Below are 17,650 nucleotides of genomic sequence, written 5' to 3' on the forward strand. Positions count from 1 at the left end.
ACAAAAGACCAAACTACTACTGATTCTTTAAGAGGATCCAAAAATCTAGGAAACTGATCTAATCTCCTTTTGCTAAAAACGCTAGATATGAAATTTTCTGTACAGTGATGAAACTTTTTTTAAAGCTAGAGTTGGTTTCAATATTTCAGAATTATCTTAAAAACTATGCTTGCTTCTTCTCAATTTAGAGTATGCGCCCAGTAATATTCCTTTGAGTCACCAGCAGTTAAAATGATTTACATTTACCAAGTGCCCTGTAAACAGCATTCACTAAGCAAGGAAAGAATGCCTCATCATTTCCCATGTAAGTGTGTGAGTATGTGAGTGTGTATACAGACACATAATTACTATGGGAAAATGTACCTAATTGTTCCTTGGTGCGCAGAGTATTGAAGCAGGGTTCCGAGATAATTTGACAAAAGAGCTCCAAAAACATGTTCTCAGAAGTGCTCTGCATGTCTGTCTGGTAATATATTTCAATGCCACAGTTGTTATGAACTTCATTTCTCTGTTGATATACAAACCAACCTCCTAAAAGGCAAAGTTAAAACATTTGCGTTCATAAAAATGTACATTCTTATTGTCCGCAATTAAAAAGACAATAGTCCATCAGTTGTGGAATGGAATTATAATAAATGGCTTAGGACTGTTAAAGCAGAATTTCCACTAATAGCATACTTTTCATGAAATGAGTAAAGAAAAGATTATTTTAACACATCGAAATGTCATAGCTTGAGCATATCAGCAAGCAAATTGAAACTGGCTGCTTCTCCTCAAGCAAACATTTTTGGAACTGGAGTAGAATTCTGCATTGCCTGTACTGTATAAACAGTTTCTGAAGACTATTTGTCAGAAACATTTATGAACATTAAAAATAATTCAGCATTTCATAGCAATGGCTTCTTTGGTATATGGCAGTTTGCACAGGCTGATGATCAGCTATGAGTAATTTGCTTCGGCTGTATAGCTACATATATCATCATTCCTGTATAACTCCCCGCAATTCCTTGAAGCTCCTTTCTTATAGATACATATATTTCACAATAGAACTAAAATCATATACAAACACTATGAGACCAAAAGAATTTATATTAGAAAAAAACAAAGTTACTTGTGTAAAAGCTTTTATTCTTCTCAAAAAGCAAGAGTCATGAGATGATCCTTCACTGAATGTTCAATTAATACCCAGAAGTGCTCAAAGAATGGTGCTTATTCAAACATGTGTACTGTGTGTAGCAGAGAGTGGGACAGGGCTCTTATTTCCATAAATCATACCGAGTGAGTCAGGATTAAATCACAGAATGGTTTGGGTTCGAAGGGACCTTAAAGATCATCTATAGTTCCAACTTCCAAGAAGTCCAATTTACATACACAGATCAAAAATGAAATCAAATCCATTTTCAAGTATACCAGAAAGATAATATATTAGTGTATAGTTTTATTAACAAAACCACTCCCTAATTATATTTTTAAATTTAAAGTTTAAAATAATTTGAAGTAAGTCTGATTTTGAAACAAACTCCTAGCAACAGAGTAACATTCATTTTAAAATGCCATTAACAAACAGATTCTCAATTTAATGTGCATTACAAAGTTGTAAATAAATCATGTAACTTACTGTCAGGAAGCTGCACTTCTCTGTATCTCACTAGCTGACTGGGAAGCAGTGGCTTTGTATGAGCGTGCTCAATGAGGGTGTCCTCAACCATCTGCATAATTCCTAACGCAGCCTAGAAGAGAAAACATAAGAGGATTTTTAACTATCATTAGTTATTCTGTACCTAACAGCAGGGTAAGACTTTCCAATTATTGATGGTGACATGAAAGAAAAGAAGATAAAAGAAGAAAAAAGAATCAAGAACAGAAAGTAGGGATATTGTAATTTAATAAAAATACAGTAGAAGTTAAGTAGATGAGAGGAGGTGGGGCTTTAGGGGTTGAGGATTTCGTGGTTTGTTGTTGTTGTTGTTGTTTTTTAAAAAAAGAAAATTATTTTTTATTTTTCTTGTTTACATGTTTAACTACTCCTCCTCCTCCCCAGCACTTTTGAAATTAAAGTTCAATGGGCTTTTTTTTTTCCCTTTCCCTTCACCACTTTGATGTACTCATCTTTCAAAGTTTGAAAACAAGACACCTACAATGTATGTTTGCAAAATAAATTACACCTCATCAGACAGGATTTTAAGATGACAAATTGATGGTTGAGTTCAAGCATGCATCCTATTGATGTGCTGGCAGCATCAGGCCTCATTGTCCAGATACTTTATTTGATGGATTAAAATAATAAAAATTATAAGCGATCTTATCACAAATGTGCAAAAGGTCTGAAAACTGAGTCACCACATGTCTCCTCCAACACCCCCCAAAAACCCCAGCCAGTATCAAAGACAAAAAGATTGAGGTCTAACAGTTTGAAAGGTTAGAGAAAAATCATATACATTCTTCCAATCAAGTCACCATATTAAGACAAAATATTTACAAGATTGTTCAGACAGATGTTCTGAACATCATTAGTTTACTATTCATCCACTCACCGCAAATAAATAAAGGAACAGTTAAAAACCAAATATCAGAATGAAATTAATTCAAGAATAAATGGGAATTTTAAGCAGCTAGGTAGGTCTTAATTTTTCCAAAAGTACAGACTCACTAAAAAATTCTCCAGTGCTGAAAGGTGTCACAAGAGTAAGTCAACTTTGACTGAATTTTAGTTGGAAAAAATTCTTAGATCCAGATTAAGATTTCTGAGTTTTGTCAGTGATGATCACATCACAGGCACTGAAGGACAGGGAAGTTTTCCTACCTGCATCTATTCAGGGAGGTCTGCAGATAATTTATAAACACTACAGAGCTACGGGCATAACAGTACAGCCTTCCCAGTTCTTTAGCTGTAGGACTCTTCAACAGCCACCCATTTATGCCAACTAAAGAACACATTTCTCTGCTATTACTGCATCATCATGGAAATCTAAAAAATCTTGTCTTCAGATATATTTCAGAAGGAACTGACTTTCACATACAAATATGTAAGAAATAAGGAAGGAAAAAAGTGAGACTATTTTTTACATTTCTCCAGAAGAAAACTAGTCTATAAAACAAAAATATTTTAGAGACATCCTTGAAAGAGAAAACTTTGTGCATCCAGTGCTACTGGCTTCTTTATTTTTTTACTTTTCCCCTCCTTAGTAGTTAGCTTTCTTCTCCATACATTCAGCAGTCATTAGCAGTGTTTATAACATCTCCTGCTAGTAAAGTATCAAAGAGCTGGTATAACACAGAAATAATGCTATAGGAACCCCACCAAAAAAAGAAAGTAAAAATGTACAAGAAAGGCACTACATTTTGTATTGGTACATACGTTCATATGTTTGTTATATTTCTTATCCAAATACGAACTGTTATTATTCTAACTGAAGACAGAACAAATGTTTCCTGAGTTTTACTCCAAAAAAGACACAACCGAGAGCTGACACTTATTTTTTATGAGCCACCATTCCTGTTTAGCTTTGTACAAAGTACTTCATTTGGAAGGATGTTGGATTCTTAAATCTTGGTTAGTTAGCCTGAAACTTTTAAATAGAAAAGCAGGATCTGCAGCACATCGTTCCTTATTCAGCTTGATCACATTACAGTAATGATATGCAACATAAATTTTAAAATATTTAGATCATAAGTTGTTTTTTATTAAATTTCCGAGAGGAACACAAGGGCAGCACTTAGCCTAATAAATCTAAAGTGAAAAAAAATAACACTATGATACTCCCATAAGACAAAAAAGTACTAAGTCAAATTATGAAATCACCTTTGGCAAAACTGTTTTAAGATCTGAGAAGATTAAACTGGTCTTCCATTTTTATGCTGCTTTGAAATAAAAATTGTTTTATTAAAGAAAGTATCACACCAACCTGTTTTGTTATATTGCCATGGAGAAGAGCTTCAATGTGTAACCGTGACAACAGCTGAGCTATAAAGGCTTTGAGGCGGGGAAGTGTGACATCTGGAATAGATATTTAGACAGTTAAATCAATTACGTACATTTATACACTAAGAAGCACCTAACTCATCATTAGATATGGTGCATTTCTTAGAAGAGGAGAAACTCATCATCATGAAAAAGTGAATCTTTCCTTAAAAATGCAACATTGGAAAGTTTCCAGGTCTAAATAGCAGCACTCATCATATAGTTTGTTTTGCTTAGAATTTACATACATCTGACCCAGATTCCAAAAAGAAAAAAAAAAAAAAAAAAAGGCCTTCTTTCCAATCATGCTGAACAAACATTCGTTCTCCAGAGAAAACAGTTGCAATCACTCAGGTGGTGTTCCAAGATAAAGCCTTAGTTATTAAACAAGCAGCATGTAGTTTATAATGCTGGAGAAACACGTTGTGCATTTACCATCTAGACAAAAAAAAGAACCTCATCTTAAATATGGTGTTTTGATAGTACCTTTGTAACAAACAATACACAAGAAAAATATTTTTGCAATATATCCCAGAGTATATATACACACACATTCTGTGCTAGCCTGTCTTGGCAAAGCAGTTTTCATATATAATGCAAGGTATAGTTTAACAAATAGAATCAATGGAATAAGAAAAGGATGGTTGAATGGATGGGGTGTTTATCCCAAAGTCAACATCTCCATTCTTAATTCCCTGACACTACAAGAACACCCATACCACACCACCAAATCAATTATTTTTTTATTTTGTCACTTTCTCAACTAAAATAAAAACTAACAATACTTGTGTATTTCACAAAAGTTTCAAAAAGACAAATGTAATCAAGATTATGAGGTCACTCAGTTATTCAGTGGGGGATGCATACACAGAACCACAGAATGGTTAGGGTTGGAAGGGACCTCTGGAGATCCTCTAGTCCAATCCACCTGCTAAAGCAGGTTCACCTAGAGCAGATTGCACAGGAATGCATCCAGGCAGGTTTTGAATGTCTCCAGAGAAGGAAACTCCACAACCTCTCTGGGCAGCCTGTTCCAGTGCTCTGGCACCCTCACAGTAAAGAAGTTTCTCCTCATATTCAGATGGAACCTCCTGTGCTTCAGTCTGTGCCTGTTGCCCCTCATCCTATCATCGGGCACCACTGAAAGGAGTCTGGTCCCATCCTCTTGACACCCACCATTGAGATATTTATAAACATTGATGAGATGCCCTCTCAGCCTTCTCTTCTCCGGGCTGAACAGACTCAGCTCTCTCTGTCTCTCCTCATAAGAAAGGTGCTCCAGGCCCCTCATCATCTTCACAGCCCTCTGCTGGACTCCCTCCAATAATCCCTTGTCCTTCTGAAACTGGGGAGCACAGAACTGGATGCAGGACTCCAGATGCAGCTTCACCAGGGCAGAGAAGAGGGGGAGGATAATCTGGTCCTGCTGGTCATACTCTACTCATCCAACAGATGTGTTATTTGTATTAGAAAAACCTATATGGTGCTTATCAGTCCTTACCCCTTTTAAAAGAGGTAACTGACCACCATGAAAATATTCATTTCCACATTTTTCCCTGATTTCAAATCAACTTTTTATTGTTGTATAATCCTAATCTTAATTTTTGCCTCTAAAATTGCATATTAATAGTGCACAAGTTTAGGGTTACGTCAAGTGTGAGAGAGGAAAAGAGGAAAAAAAAAATCATGCATAAACTCCCTGTATTTCAAGCAGATTTCCAGCAATGCTCAGTAGACAGCATTCCTTTCCAGGATTCCATTTTTGGCCATTCTTATGATGAATACAGTAGCATTAATCTAATAGAGACAACATACACACGGAACAGAAAATCTCCTATGTTTTCAAAATTCAGTAGTCATTAAAAAGGAATGACCTACATATAGCTGAACCAACTGCCATGAAAATCAGCATTAGTTTTGTCATTGACTTCACAGGGAGCACTGGAACCACTGCTAATCTCAGAGATACCTGCAATCATTCAAGAAAGTATACAACTAAACATTTGTATTTCTATCCTGGAGCAATCCTGTAGAAAAAAAAACCAACACACAGCCTGGTGCAGCCAGCTCAGGGCATCTATGGAGTCTATCTTAATAAAGCAGTTTTCCGCATCGTAACTTCAAACAGTATGCTCTGTGTGACTCTGGCAACTATGGATATGTGTTCTGAATCCTCCCCCTCAAATAAATACAAAAGCCAGATACTCTTCCTGAAAATAATGGCTCTGTGTATTCCAATAACATAGTACAAAATAGTTTGCAAACTGTCCCAGTAACAGCCTTTTGTTGTAACACAATAAGATACAGGTAGGGAAGAGTTCTTCAGCTATTACTAAAATCAATTAAATCTCCTAATTTGAAATTTCTTCTTAATCCAAATATAGTGGGGTGCCTGCTCTTCATTAAAAACCACAATGTTCTTTAGTCTTTATTATCATTATCTATAGAAATTATATATTTTTTTTCTTTACTATCTACGGAGTTAGGATTCCCTGATAATGGAAAAAACGAACCAGTATGCACACTGGGAAGTACAAGGCAGATACACTCCAATGTCTGCAAAATGCTAACTAGAGCCAAATGGTGGTTGCAGTGGTGGTTAAGCATTGAATTCACTACACTCAGGCTCTTGCTCACAAAGCTGTTCAAGTTTTGCCTGAACTTTTGCCTGCAAGTTTTGCCATGTGAGGCCTTTTTCCTGAACTACCATACTTTCTTAGAAACTAGAGGACAAGCGCGGAGGCATCGACATCCATCAGCATTAGCTCAGGTCTGGCACTGCAAGGGCTTCACTTAACAATGGGCACAGTTCAAAAGCGGTACCTTCATTAGTTTAGTAACAAGGCATTTTCCATTAAAAATAATTTTTTAAAGTATAAAGTATAAAACTGGCAGGACGTTACCATCTAGAGCTTCTTTTAATTCATCTTTGGTCCAAGCAACTTCTGTCATCAGGAGTCGGAGATAATACATTGCATGCTGGTGAGGCTGTTCAGCCCTGAAGTTGTTAAGCGATCTCATGTACTAAAACAAAATAATTAAGTTCAAATTATAGAACTCTATTTCTAAACATAAAATATTAACCTTGTAATCTCAACTTTGTGTACCATCGAAAAGATACATTTCAAATGTCAAGAACATTCTCTTGCTTGTTCGACCTGTTAAAAAATTGTGTTAAATTACCTTAGTAATAATGTGCTCTTCTGAGCCTATAGCCATTAATATAGTTGAAATGAGCACAAAATCATACTTCTCCATAAAATTAATGACTGGAAATTTAATTATTTTAGTTAGACCTAAATAAGCATACCCAGGAAATACACATTCTATGATGACTGTCTGGGGGTGGGGTGGGGGAATATCACTAATACAAAATGTGTCTTTCTCCCAGCTGCTTCACGAGGCTGACTTGGTTAGAAAAATACAGGAGCATCTGGGAAATTCTTTGGGTAAAGGAGGTATGAGAGAAGAATCAGCAAACTTCTCCGAGGGCACTCCTTTCTAGTCTAGCTGCACCTTTACAAAATAAGCAAATTAATAGTTTGGGCAAGCTGGAATATTTTCCAGTACAGGAGAAAAGTAATCCATTTCAGAGCACATGAATGAGAAATAGCCAACATGAAGTTGCTGAGGATGCATCCTTCTATCTGTTCCAAACAGAAGCCAGATGCTGGTATTTCCCTTATCTGCTAGATGTAGACATGAGGGGAAAAACTGCCATCCCCCATCTGATTTGAGTTTCTGTATTTTGTCCTTATTTTACATACACAAAAGGTCTATGTAACAAAAGCCTGTAAGATGACAAAACATGCATAATAGAGACAAAGTTCAAGCAAACTGTGAAGACAGTCAGGAAAACATCTTAAACTAGAAGAAAATTATCCAAAACAGATGATTCACAGACCTGTGGCTGGGTTTTTATACCTTGACATTTGTCGCATCCAGTTAAAACTTTCCAGACAACTAATTTATCTTAGGTACACAGAGCCCTAAATAGAGTGCTGTTAAAATAAATCTACCTCATATATAATATCTACCTGCTTAGAGTTTCCTACTAGGGAACTAAAGATGGCACCGGTGTCTGCCTAGGCCAGTCACCTGTTTAAAAACCACCAGCGGCACAGGATTAAAGTAAGACCCCAGCAAGCACGGAGAGATCTGCCTTGCAGCCCCAGCTCTCATCTGCTGCAGAGTCTTCACGAGCTTTCTGGGCCAGAAGTCAGCCCAGCCCCAACACCGGTCTAACCCTCGTGCACTGACACCTCCACAGCTCACTGCAATGAGTGCCAATATCTAATCTGCTCATTTCCTTTCTTTTACCTCTGCCCTGCTCTAAAGAAAGCACCTGAAGAACAATCATGCATCTCGTTTGGCTTAGCAAATGTAATCACCATTCATATATTTACTTCAGGAGCTAAAAAAAGAAAAATAATCAAAGTTATATTCCATATATATAGATCAGTCACTAAATTTAGGAAGTCAGACTTCCAGAAGTCAACATGTACTTAACCAGCTGGTTACTTTTTCACCAAAGAATCCTGACCCAGGAGCAAAGCTCGTCTTCACATCTGGGGAGAAGAAATGTTGCAAATCTTTTCAACACTTCCTTTCCCCCTTCATCCTTTTCCCCCTTCTTTTATGGCTAGATCCCACTGGGGCCTTTCCAAATTGTAAAACAGGATAGCAAGTTAAGATTCTCCTCTGCCCTTAGATTTCCACTCCTATCAAATCAAGTTGCAATCTCTTGATCAATCGTACAAAAGACTGACTGAAAGAATATTCCAGGGCCAGTTTTTTTTAACTGAAGAATGTAATATAAACACTCCAGGGAACTCGTGACCACAAAAAAAAAAAAGATAAAAGAAAAAATCTTCCACAGTCTCAATGAGGTAGAATTTCACCCTGTATTTCCATGGACAACCAGCACTCAGATTTCATTTAAAAGGGAATGCATGCAATTTTAAATTACTCCAAAATGTACATTTCTCATGTATCTTACCGCTTCCTTGATAATTTCAAATCTTTTTTCATCGATCTCAAAAGTAGCCATTTTCTCAATGATCTTCTTGAGCAAGATATGTTGCTTGTCATTATAACCTTTTACAGAAAGCTATGGAAAAAGTGCATAATTTGCTTTAAATATGGAAGATAAAAGAATAAAACAATTACCAAGTCTTGTATAATGCAATGAACAATACGCATTTCGACACTTACGCTAAATTCAACATTAACTCATTCTGAAATAAAATCCCTTTGCCATCAAAAAATAACCAACTGACAAATACAATATTGAATATCTGCCCAGAAGTTATGAAAGCAGAAAACTAATGTAATTTCATGTTGATGTAAGCAAATTGTACTCAGAATACAGATTTTTAATGTTTACAAGTATTGAGTCCAGTCAGCAAACTCTACATCTGAGTACTGAAAAGGTTTTACTCTAGATTTCACAGTTTAGTAATAAGATCTAGATTCACAGAATTCTTATGCTCTCTGATTTACTCTTCACCTTGTTCCATGTTTATCTTGTTGCTCAGAAAAATATTTTATTTAAGTGGAAGTAAGCAGTACAAGAAGAAAACGGGTACTGTCAACAGCAGCACAATTTAGCACCAGGATGGCGTTGGGCTGAAACACCAAGGTAGTTAAGTCTACAATTGTAATGAGGTATTGATCTGATCAGACACTTTTTTTTTAAAAAAAAAAAGTATACATGAAATAAACGTAATCATTTAAATAAACCAAAACAACATAGAAACTTTGAAATGCCTATATGATTGCATCGAACTACACAAAATTGGTCTAGTGAAAAATGGCATTAGAAGACCTTTTTGCTGGGGGAAAACTTCAACTTTTGGTATCTGGAAACAGGAATTTAATTGGATTTGTGCAATTTAATTAGTAAGGGTAAAATTACTAAGTGTAAAACTAATTCCTGCTTTCTAGTAGGAAGAACGTTTTCTTCTCTAGTTACTGAAACATACCTGGACCAGGAATTTGAAGAAAAAGCTATCGTAAGTGGGTTTGTGACAAAGGCTGATATGCTAAATTAGTGTAAGAATCCAAATTGTTCAACAATCACCGTGGGTGATTGTTTTCAGTGTAGCATCTCTCCTTGCTTAAAGTATCAATACTGCACAGTTACAACTATTGACTATAAAATTTCTCACAACATAGAAAATACTAGAAGTTCCCAGATATCAAAATGGAGTAAACTCATTTAATACATAAAAATAGAATCTTTACATTAGAAGAATATGAAGACTTTACAAGAAACAGCTAATATCTAAAACAACTCTAAACTTCTAAACTGTGACTACAAATGAAAAAAATGGCACAGACACACCCTCCCTTTTTTTGTTGTCGTTCTTTTAAAAGGCACTAACTCTGACCATGGAAATGTCAGCGAGCTTTGAAACTGAGAACAAACAACCATGTTTGCAGTAAGTTGAGTGAATGCTACCAGGAAGTAAGATTTGCACTGGATCAAAAAAGAAATTGCAGCACTCTCTTTCATACAGAAAATGTAAAGACAATATACAGTATATTCTGTTGCTAAGTTGCTTTGGAATATAATAGTTCTACAGGAAATTTCAAAACACATTTTGGTATAAAATTATGGTTAATAAAAGCTTTTAATGCTTTAAGACAGACTATTAAAATATCCTATCATAAGTCTCACAGGAGAAGCTATGTAATAAATTTCCATTTATCATAATATAACTATTCAATCAAGTATTGTCAGCGCTTTAAAACAGATTATAAAACACGTAATAAAAACAAACACTAAGGAAAAGCCATAAATATCCAGCATTGCATTCTAATGAACACATGCACAATCCATATCCACAGCTCACTACAGCAGAATTAGAGAATTACAACAAAATCTATAAAGTTCAGATCATTCAACAGAAAAGTTAATATTTTTATTTAGAAACCGGCAATAGTAGCTTCAAGAGACCATGCAAGCAAGTAAAATTTTGAATTAGAATGCAACAATTGCACTGCACACATGTTCACAAGACACCGCAATCTTGAACAAGTCACTGATTAAAATACACTGGTTTGCTTTGCCTTTAATTCATGAAATATATGCAAGGAAAAAAACATTAACCATCTCATTTAGAAATGCAGAAGTCAAATGTTTTCTCCAAGCTCAACAACTCCCAAACTGTTTCATTTCCTCCTGCGTTTTTTTTCTTACTTACAAGTATTGCATTCATTCCTGATGCAATGCCATAGCTCAAACCTGAGAGGCGTGCTGCATATGTATACTCTTTTAAATCATCCTTCAATAACCTGATAAACAGGTATGTCATGTTGCAATGGAGAGGATCAGCATAAATGTAGCGACTAACAAAAAGAAAAACAAAAGAAATGCTTTGATACCTCGAGCAGTGACAAAGTAATGGATGAAGAAACATGACTGAAGAGTATGTATATGCAGCCTCATGATCAGTAGTTCTTGAACAGGAAAGCTGAAGTGTACCATTTATTTAATAGCATGAAAAGGTGGGTCTTCTACCCCAGTCAGAAAATTTTTAGTAGATATCTGACAAACTGAAATAAATATGTAAGCTTGGATTATGGTTGCTTTTTTCTTTTTTTAAATGGAGGAACAAATCTTACGACTAATTAATTTCATGAATGATAGAAAAATAAAGAAGAAAATTTGCTTAATATGAATGGAAAGATTGTTGAAGACTTTGAACAAAATTCAACTTAAAATTCAAATTAAAGAAAGGATGATTAATAACCAAGATCAAAAGGAGTAACAGCCTTAGACGCATTTTTTTAAAAGAAGTCCTTCCATCAAATCAATAGAAAAATGTTGATGAGTGGAAGTAGTTTTAAGGCTCTAAGCTTGTCCTTGATTTGGGTACTTACATACATCCCATAGATGGTATTTTGGAGATCATAGTTCAAGCCAGCTAGTTCTGCTGCATATGCATACTCGTTGAGGGAGTCTTTGAGTAGTTCAAGGTACAAATAGGCCATGTTACAATGCAAGGGATCCACGTAAGCAAATGGGCTGGAAGAAAATGTTGAAAGTAAAATATGCAGTTTAAAATGATTTCTCAGTTTCTTTTGGCCTTTTAAGTTTGATCTGAAGGAGAGAGTATTTCTGTGAGTATGCTGATGGATCCCACTGTGAAGTATTCCTATTTCAAAGCCAAATATGAACATACTTGAAAATAGTTTAGCTTGCTTATGGTTTGAGCAATACCTAAATATATTGAAGATTCCAGAGATATTCTCTTCTCTGTGCTCATAAATGAAGATGTGTTTATTTATTCTGCTGCACCGTCAGGAATTCACCAGGAGTAAAATAAACCAAATATACCCTGAATAAATAACATAATTTCATAGACTGAAATGAAAGCCTATGTGCTGAACATTAATTTAATTAATACTTACATACTATCAGAAAATAACTATGTTTCTATTAAAAATTTAAGAGATTAGCAATTCGCTGTGGTATGAAAAACATGCAGTACATAAATTCCGCTCAGGAAAGAAGTTGGGCATATCCATTTTCATACCACCATAATTTTTTGTGTTATCTTTTTAATGGCAATAGCTATCCAAGCTCTACTGTTGTATTAGAAACATCTGATCACACACAATATCATTGCAAATTTCTCAAAAAGAGAAACGCACCTCAAAGACTCAAGCCGCGCTTCAACTGCGCTAATTGTTAAATGTCTGTGTGTTTTAAAGATTTGCAAAATCATGATGAGTTATTTGTACTATAATGGAATACTTATCTCTAAAGCTTCTGAAGTGCATGTAAATTCATTATCAATTTCACAGAAATAATCAGCAATATCTAAAACAATTTGCTGTCAGTATATGTCTTACAATTCAAAACCAGGTCATTTGCATTTGTTTTCCCTAAGCAGCCACTAATGGTCATATTCAGAGGCATGCTATTACATATGTTTATGCCTATATAGCATGGTATTTTGTAGTGTATACCAACATTAATGTAGTAAAACAACGATCACATCATCACAACACACAGGCTGATAACTTTAAGATACATTGCAAAAGTATTTTTAAGAAGGTTCCTAGTAGATTATAGTAAGGCCTTGCCTTCTTCCTCCATGTGGATTAAGAAAGCACAGGAAGAGATTTTTAATATCAATCAATCAATCTACTAGAGAAGCAGATCCTGCTATGGTCTGAAATCTTAGTCTAGGATATGCTTTTTTACTACCACTGGGTTCATTATTCTGGGCTTGGGCTTGTGTAACTTAAGCAAACAGGTCAGTAAAAAACAAAACCAAAAAAACCCAGGACTCTGCTATTTTGATTTCTCCCTACAATGACAACTTCCCAAAACTGAGCTATTTCAATATGCCCAATGATGCAAATCCAATTAATGTTGAATTTTTTAATTAAGACTGAATTCAAAGCAAGATGTAGGTCAATCCTATGTTATCTTAAACCTTCCTCCAAACTCATTATGTTACTTTCCATTTTGATACTAGAATAGAGACTTAGTCAGTTTGAGTGATTATTATGGCCATATCAGCTATAACATCTGTATGCTCATTTAGCTGGCAAAGGCCAACAGGGAGTTTTGAAAATAATGAAGACTACTAAATCATTAATCCTCAAGTGAAAAATAACAGAAAACAAATTATAACACTGTTCTGGGAGTTGCTTTCTATTATTGACAACTTTGTAAATAAATACTTATTTCTAGTTTACCTTTTTTGACTAGGCTTGAGGAAGCAGAACTCAATCTGTGACACTGTACTTGAAAAATCTTAAAGTCCAGTCTTTTCCCCTTTCAAACAGCTGTTAAGTGACGCAGCTGGAATCAACACCATAGTGTTGATACTGGGTTGCCTTAATAGCAACTCAAGTTGCTTGAAATGTGTCTTAAGCTGGAAGGTAGCAAGTCTCTAGTTAAAAATAATTAGATTAATAATCTAATAATAAAATGTATTTTTAACATCCACCTCTCTAAATCTTGTGAAACTTGAAGTGCAGAGTTTATAACTACGTTTAGAAACTTTTCAAAACAATAGCACATTGCATTGTTATTTGGCTTCCTTTTAAGAAAGAACACTTGTTGAGTTCTTAAGTCATAATTCATACAAAAGTAAATGCTTATCATCATCCTTTAGGCTGGATGGTAAGTCCCATGTCAGAGGGTTTTACTGTGGTGTTTCTTTAATGAAAGTCTGGCACCATGTAAGACTTCGAGAGGTTCATATACTCAGATTGTTCCTACTGGATTTGTATGTTTGAAGGAGAAACCACCCTCATCAACTTCCTCTTAATTCCTCTACACAGCAGTAGCTGCTACAGCATCTGGGTCAGGAATTCTTCCAATGATTCATGCTCATCAGGGCTGCAGGCAGAAGAAATCCTCCTAGTTTTTTCTCTTACTGAAGCAGTCTGTAGCATGAACAAATTCCTGTGATCTGTTACAAGGCAGCACAGACATCATATTCTGATCCAGAAGTGAGGCTAAAACTTCTTACGAAAACCCATGTTACTAAGACGGCTTTATTCCCCAATTTACATAGCCATGAGAGCTATGGATAATTTTGTCATGTCTCATTAATAAACACCATACATTTCACCATTTCATCCGATAATCATCAGCATGACCAGTCTCAAGCAAGAGGTTGACAAAGAATCATTCTTAAGTATCAAAACCAGATAAATCTGCTCATAACTTCTTTTGGAGATTATATACCCAGTATTGTCAAGATCTCCTCACACCTGCTCATATACAATTACCATCTTATTTTTAAAGAAAATGAAAGAATCCTCATCCCCAACCCTACGAACAAACCCAGCTTTCCACCTGTAACCATTCCTAGCAGGAAAGGGGCAAATAATTCCATTACATTAGTCAACAAAGCTCAAGTAGTCGTAGCCATTCTCACTGGCGCTGAAGTACAAATCTAACTGGGAAAGACTGTCACCATATATCCAGTTTAAGATGTCCCTGCTCACTGCAGGGGGGCTGGACTAGATGACCTTCAAAGATCTCTTCCAACCCAAACCATTCTATGAGTCTATGATACTGTGTATATTTGCGCATACTTATAACTTTGTGTGCTCTACGCAAAAATAATTATTATATTTTAATCATTCGCAAACTGGTAGAGAGATTGGATCCCTCATAGATCATTTGGAATTTATTTTTTTAAAAAAAGTGTATAACAAACTCAGTCTCCATCAAGAAAATCCTATTTTGGATTTTGGCCAAACATAGTATAATGGAAAGCCACCAGGTATGAACAAAGAAGGTAAAGTACTGCAATTGTTGTTCCCTGAATAAGAGATGGGAAGTTACCATTTTGATGTTCCATTTCCTGACACATAGTAGTTGAAACAGCTGTAATGTTTGCCCTGTGGTTTCAAAAAGCAAAAAGAAAGAGGAAATGCCCAGGCAATCTATTTTCCCCAAGTAGCACTAACACCAGTGCCAAGATCTGACACACTCTGAAAAAACCCTCTGTCTAAAATTCTGCCAAGAAAAATTTCAAGTGGCCACTCAAACCAAGGACTCAGCAGTGCATCCATAAACATCCATCAGAGCCCACATAACAACCTTTCCAGCAATATCACTAAATCACTTAATTAGGCCAAAGGAGGAGAGTTCCTGAAATTATTTTCACTTTCAGTAGTCCAGCACAGAAACAGCTGCACTCTGAAGAAAGCAGTACTTTCTGTAATTCAAAAGTTAGAAATTATTACTTGAAAGGAACACTAAAAAGGTACATCATTGTCATGCTCACTTAAAAAAATTCCTGTGACGAAAATAACGCAAGACCAGAATTAACATTACAGCACTTTAATCATGCACCTTGAAGTGAGAATCACACATTCATTGATAATACAGACAGTGTTCTTCTAAAAACCAACAAAAATCAGTTGTTGGTGTCAGTTAGATAAAATCCCACAACTTCAACTTTAAGCACTTAGAATTTTATACTGGCTTGCATTATGCAAATTAAAACAGAATTTGAACCTAAAACCATTATCAGAATAGCATTTTATAAAGAAAACGCTATCTTAAAATAGTTGTGATTTAGTAATTAAAGATAATACACATCTATTTTTAAGAGGTATATTGCAATGTGTAGCAGGTGCTATTGGCAGACATATTTCAGGTATAGCAAATAAAACATTGAATAGAATTTATTTTAAAAGTCTTTTTAGATAAACTTTTCCTATTAATATAGATGGAGCACCTCAAATTGCTTGCTACTCAACTACTGCATAACTTGTATGAGCCTTCTTGCTATTTGTATCTTATTGTATATTCCCAAGTAAGGACATTTTGAAGCCTCAATACATACAAGAAAGTTTTTACCACAGAAATGCAGATTCCCAAACAAGAAACTTTTAAAGAGCAATTTGTGCATTATACTTAACATTGCATACCTGAAAAACTCGAAGTTGAGACAAGCTTTTGGCAAAAAAAATTTGTCATCTTGCTTGAACCACAGCTTGCTCATAGCAGTGTCCTGCATCAAGAAAAGAGGTTAAGTCACCTAACTTTTAACTGTAAGATATTACAGTATTTTTAAAAAAGTCTCTTCACTGCTTCAAATCACAGTTTAGTGTTGTCCCCTTAAATTCATATTTTTGCTATATACATTTGTGTATACATCCATCTATCCTCATCAAGACTCTCTTCTCACCATGTGTCACTTTAACGAGCAGTAAATAGCCGCGGCATTGTGAAGGAGCTTCTGATCAAAATGGGAACTACTCTTCTAGGGTAGGAATGATCAAAGATAAAGTTAGCTTCACACAATTCCTGGCTACCCCTGGCATTCGAAGATATGCCATTATCAGGACAGCACTACAGCACCATACGGTTGGCTGTTTTAGACTAAGAATATAATTAATGCATTGTATGTTGTTTTAAAGTAACATTGGTAACGAAAACCACATGCACATCTAGAAAAAGTCGTAAAACTAATTGGAAATTATTTAAAACATCTGTCACCTAAATTTTTTAGAATAATCTCCCAGTACAGGAGAGAATCTAAACAACTTCCCCTATTATTTTTCTCCCACAAAAGCTGTGAAATAGTTACCCTCTCTCTGTTCCAACTCTAATTAACTTTATCCTCCAACACCTTTTCTTTAAATTGCTATACATAATAAGAGAGAACTTTTAAATGTAAAATTATTTCTCTTTCTCATCTTTTGAGCACATTTTCTTTGCTTCTCCAAGATTTGGCATTGTATTTTCCTCGTGCTTTTTGCATAAAAGAAGTAAGTCTCATCTCTTACAGCGCATCTTCCTCTACACAATATTTTACTCATATTAAAAAGCCAAATTACAGCTTCTCTCCAAGACAACAACATTTTTATTCTGTTAAATTGCTACTATGCAGTTTAGAATACATCTTACATCAGGGACAGAATGATAAACAGTAGAGCCCATCTGTAGTACCGGGGACCAGATCCAACAGCTGGAGATCACCAGCTGCAGTCCGCAGTAACAGTTTGGCCCTCAGACCCTCTTTTCTGAGGGTTTTTCAGGGCAAGATGTGCCATTACAACAGAAGTGACATAGTGACATACTGCCAGGGAAAAGGGCCGTCTTGTTCCTGCACTTATGTTCCCATCCCTCCCTTTCTCCACAGCACTGGTCCAGTCCATAGTAAGCTCACTTAGGCATATAAAACAGCAGAAAAATTG

At 35.5% G+C, this 17,650-nt stretch overlaps 1 protein-coding gene across 4 annotated transcripts in view; it reads right to left on the reverse strand.

Annotated features, from left to right (window-relative positions):
- The window catches only part of IDE (insulin degrading enzyme), a 66,222-nt gene that overhangs the window by 12,207 nt on the left and 36,365 nt on the right, over window positions 1-17,650 (reverse strand). For 3 of the 4 annotated variants that reach the window (XM_065638598.1, XM_065638600.1, XM_065638596.1), the window contains exons 14-20: window positions 16,379-16,461; window positions 11,849-11,993; window positions 8,961-9,071; window positions 6,865-6,985; window positions 3,906-3,997; window positions 1,619-1,730; window positions 364-531 (exon numbers count right to left, since the gene is read on the reverse strand). In XM_065638598.1, coding sequence (XP_065494670.1) covers window positions 364-531; window positions 1,619-1,730; window positions 3,906-3,997; window positions 6,865-6,985; window positions 8,961-9,071; window positions 11,849-11,993; window positions 16,379-16,461 — 832 coding nt within the window. Of the gene's footprint in view, window positions 1-363; window positions 532-1,618; window positions 1,731-3,905; window positions 3,998-6,864; window positions 6,986-8,960; window positions 9,072-11,169; window positions 11,315-11,848; window positions 11,994-16,378; window positions 16,462-17,650 lie in introns of all 4 variants that reach the window. The other variant, XM_065638597.1, reaches the window with a different exon arrangement.

Source organism: Caloenas nicobarica, chromosome 7 (genome assembly GCF_036013445.1).
Source record: "Caloenas nicobarica isolate bCalNic1 chromosome 7, bCalNic1.hap1, whole genome shotgun sequence".
Lineage (NCBI taxonomy): Eukaryota > Metazoa > Chordata > Aves > Columbiformes > Columbidae > Caloenas > Caloenas nicobarica.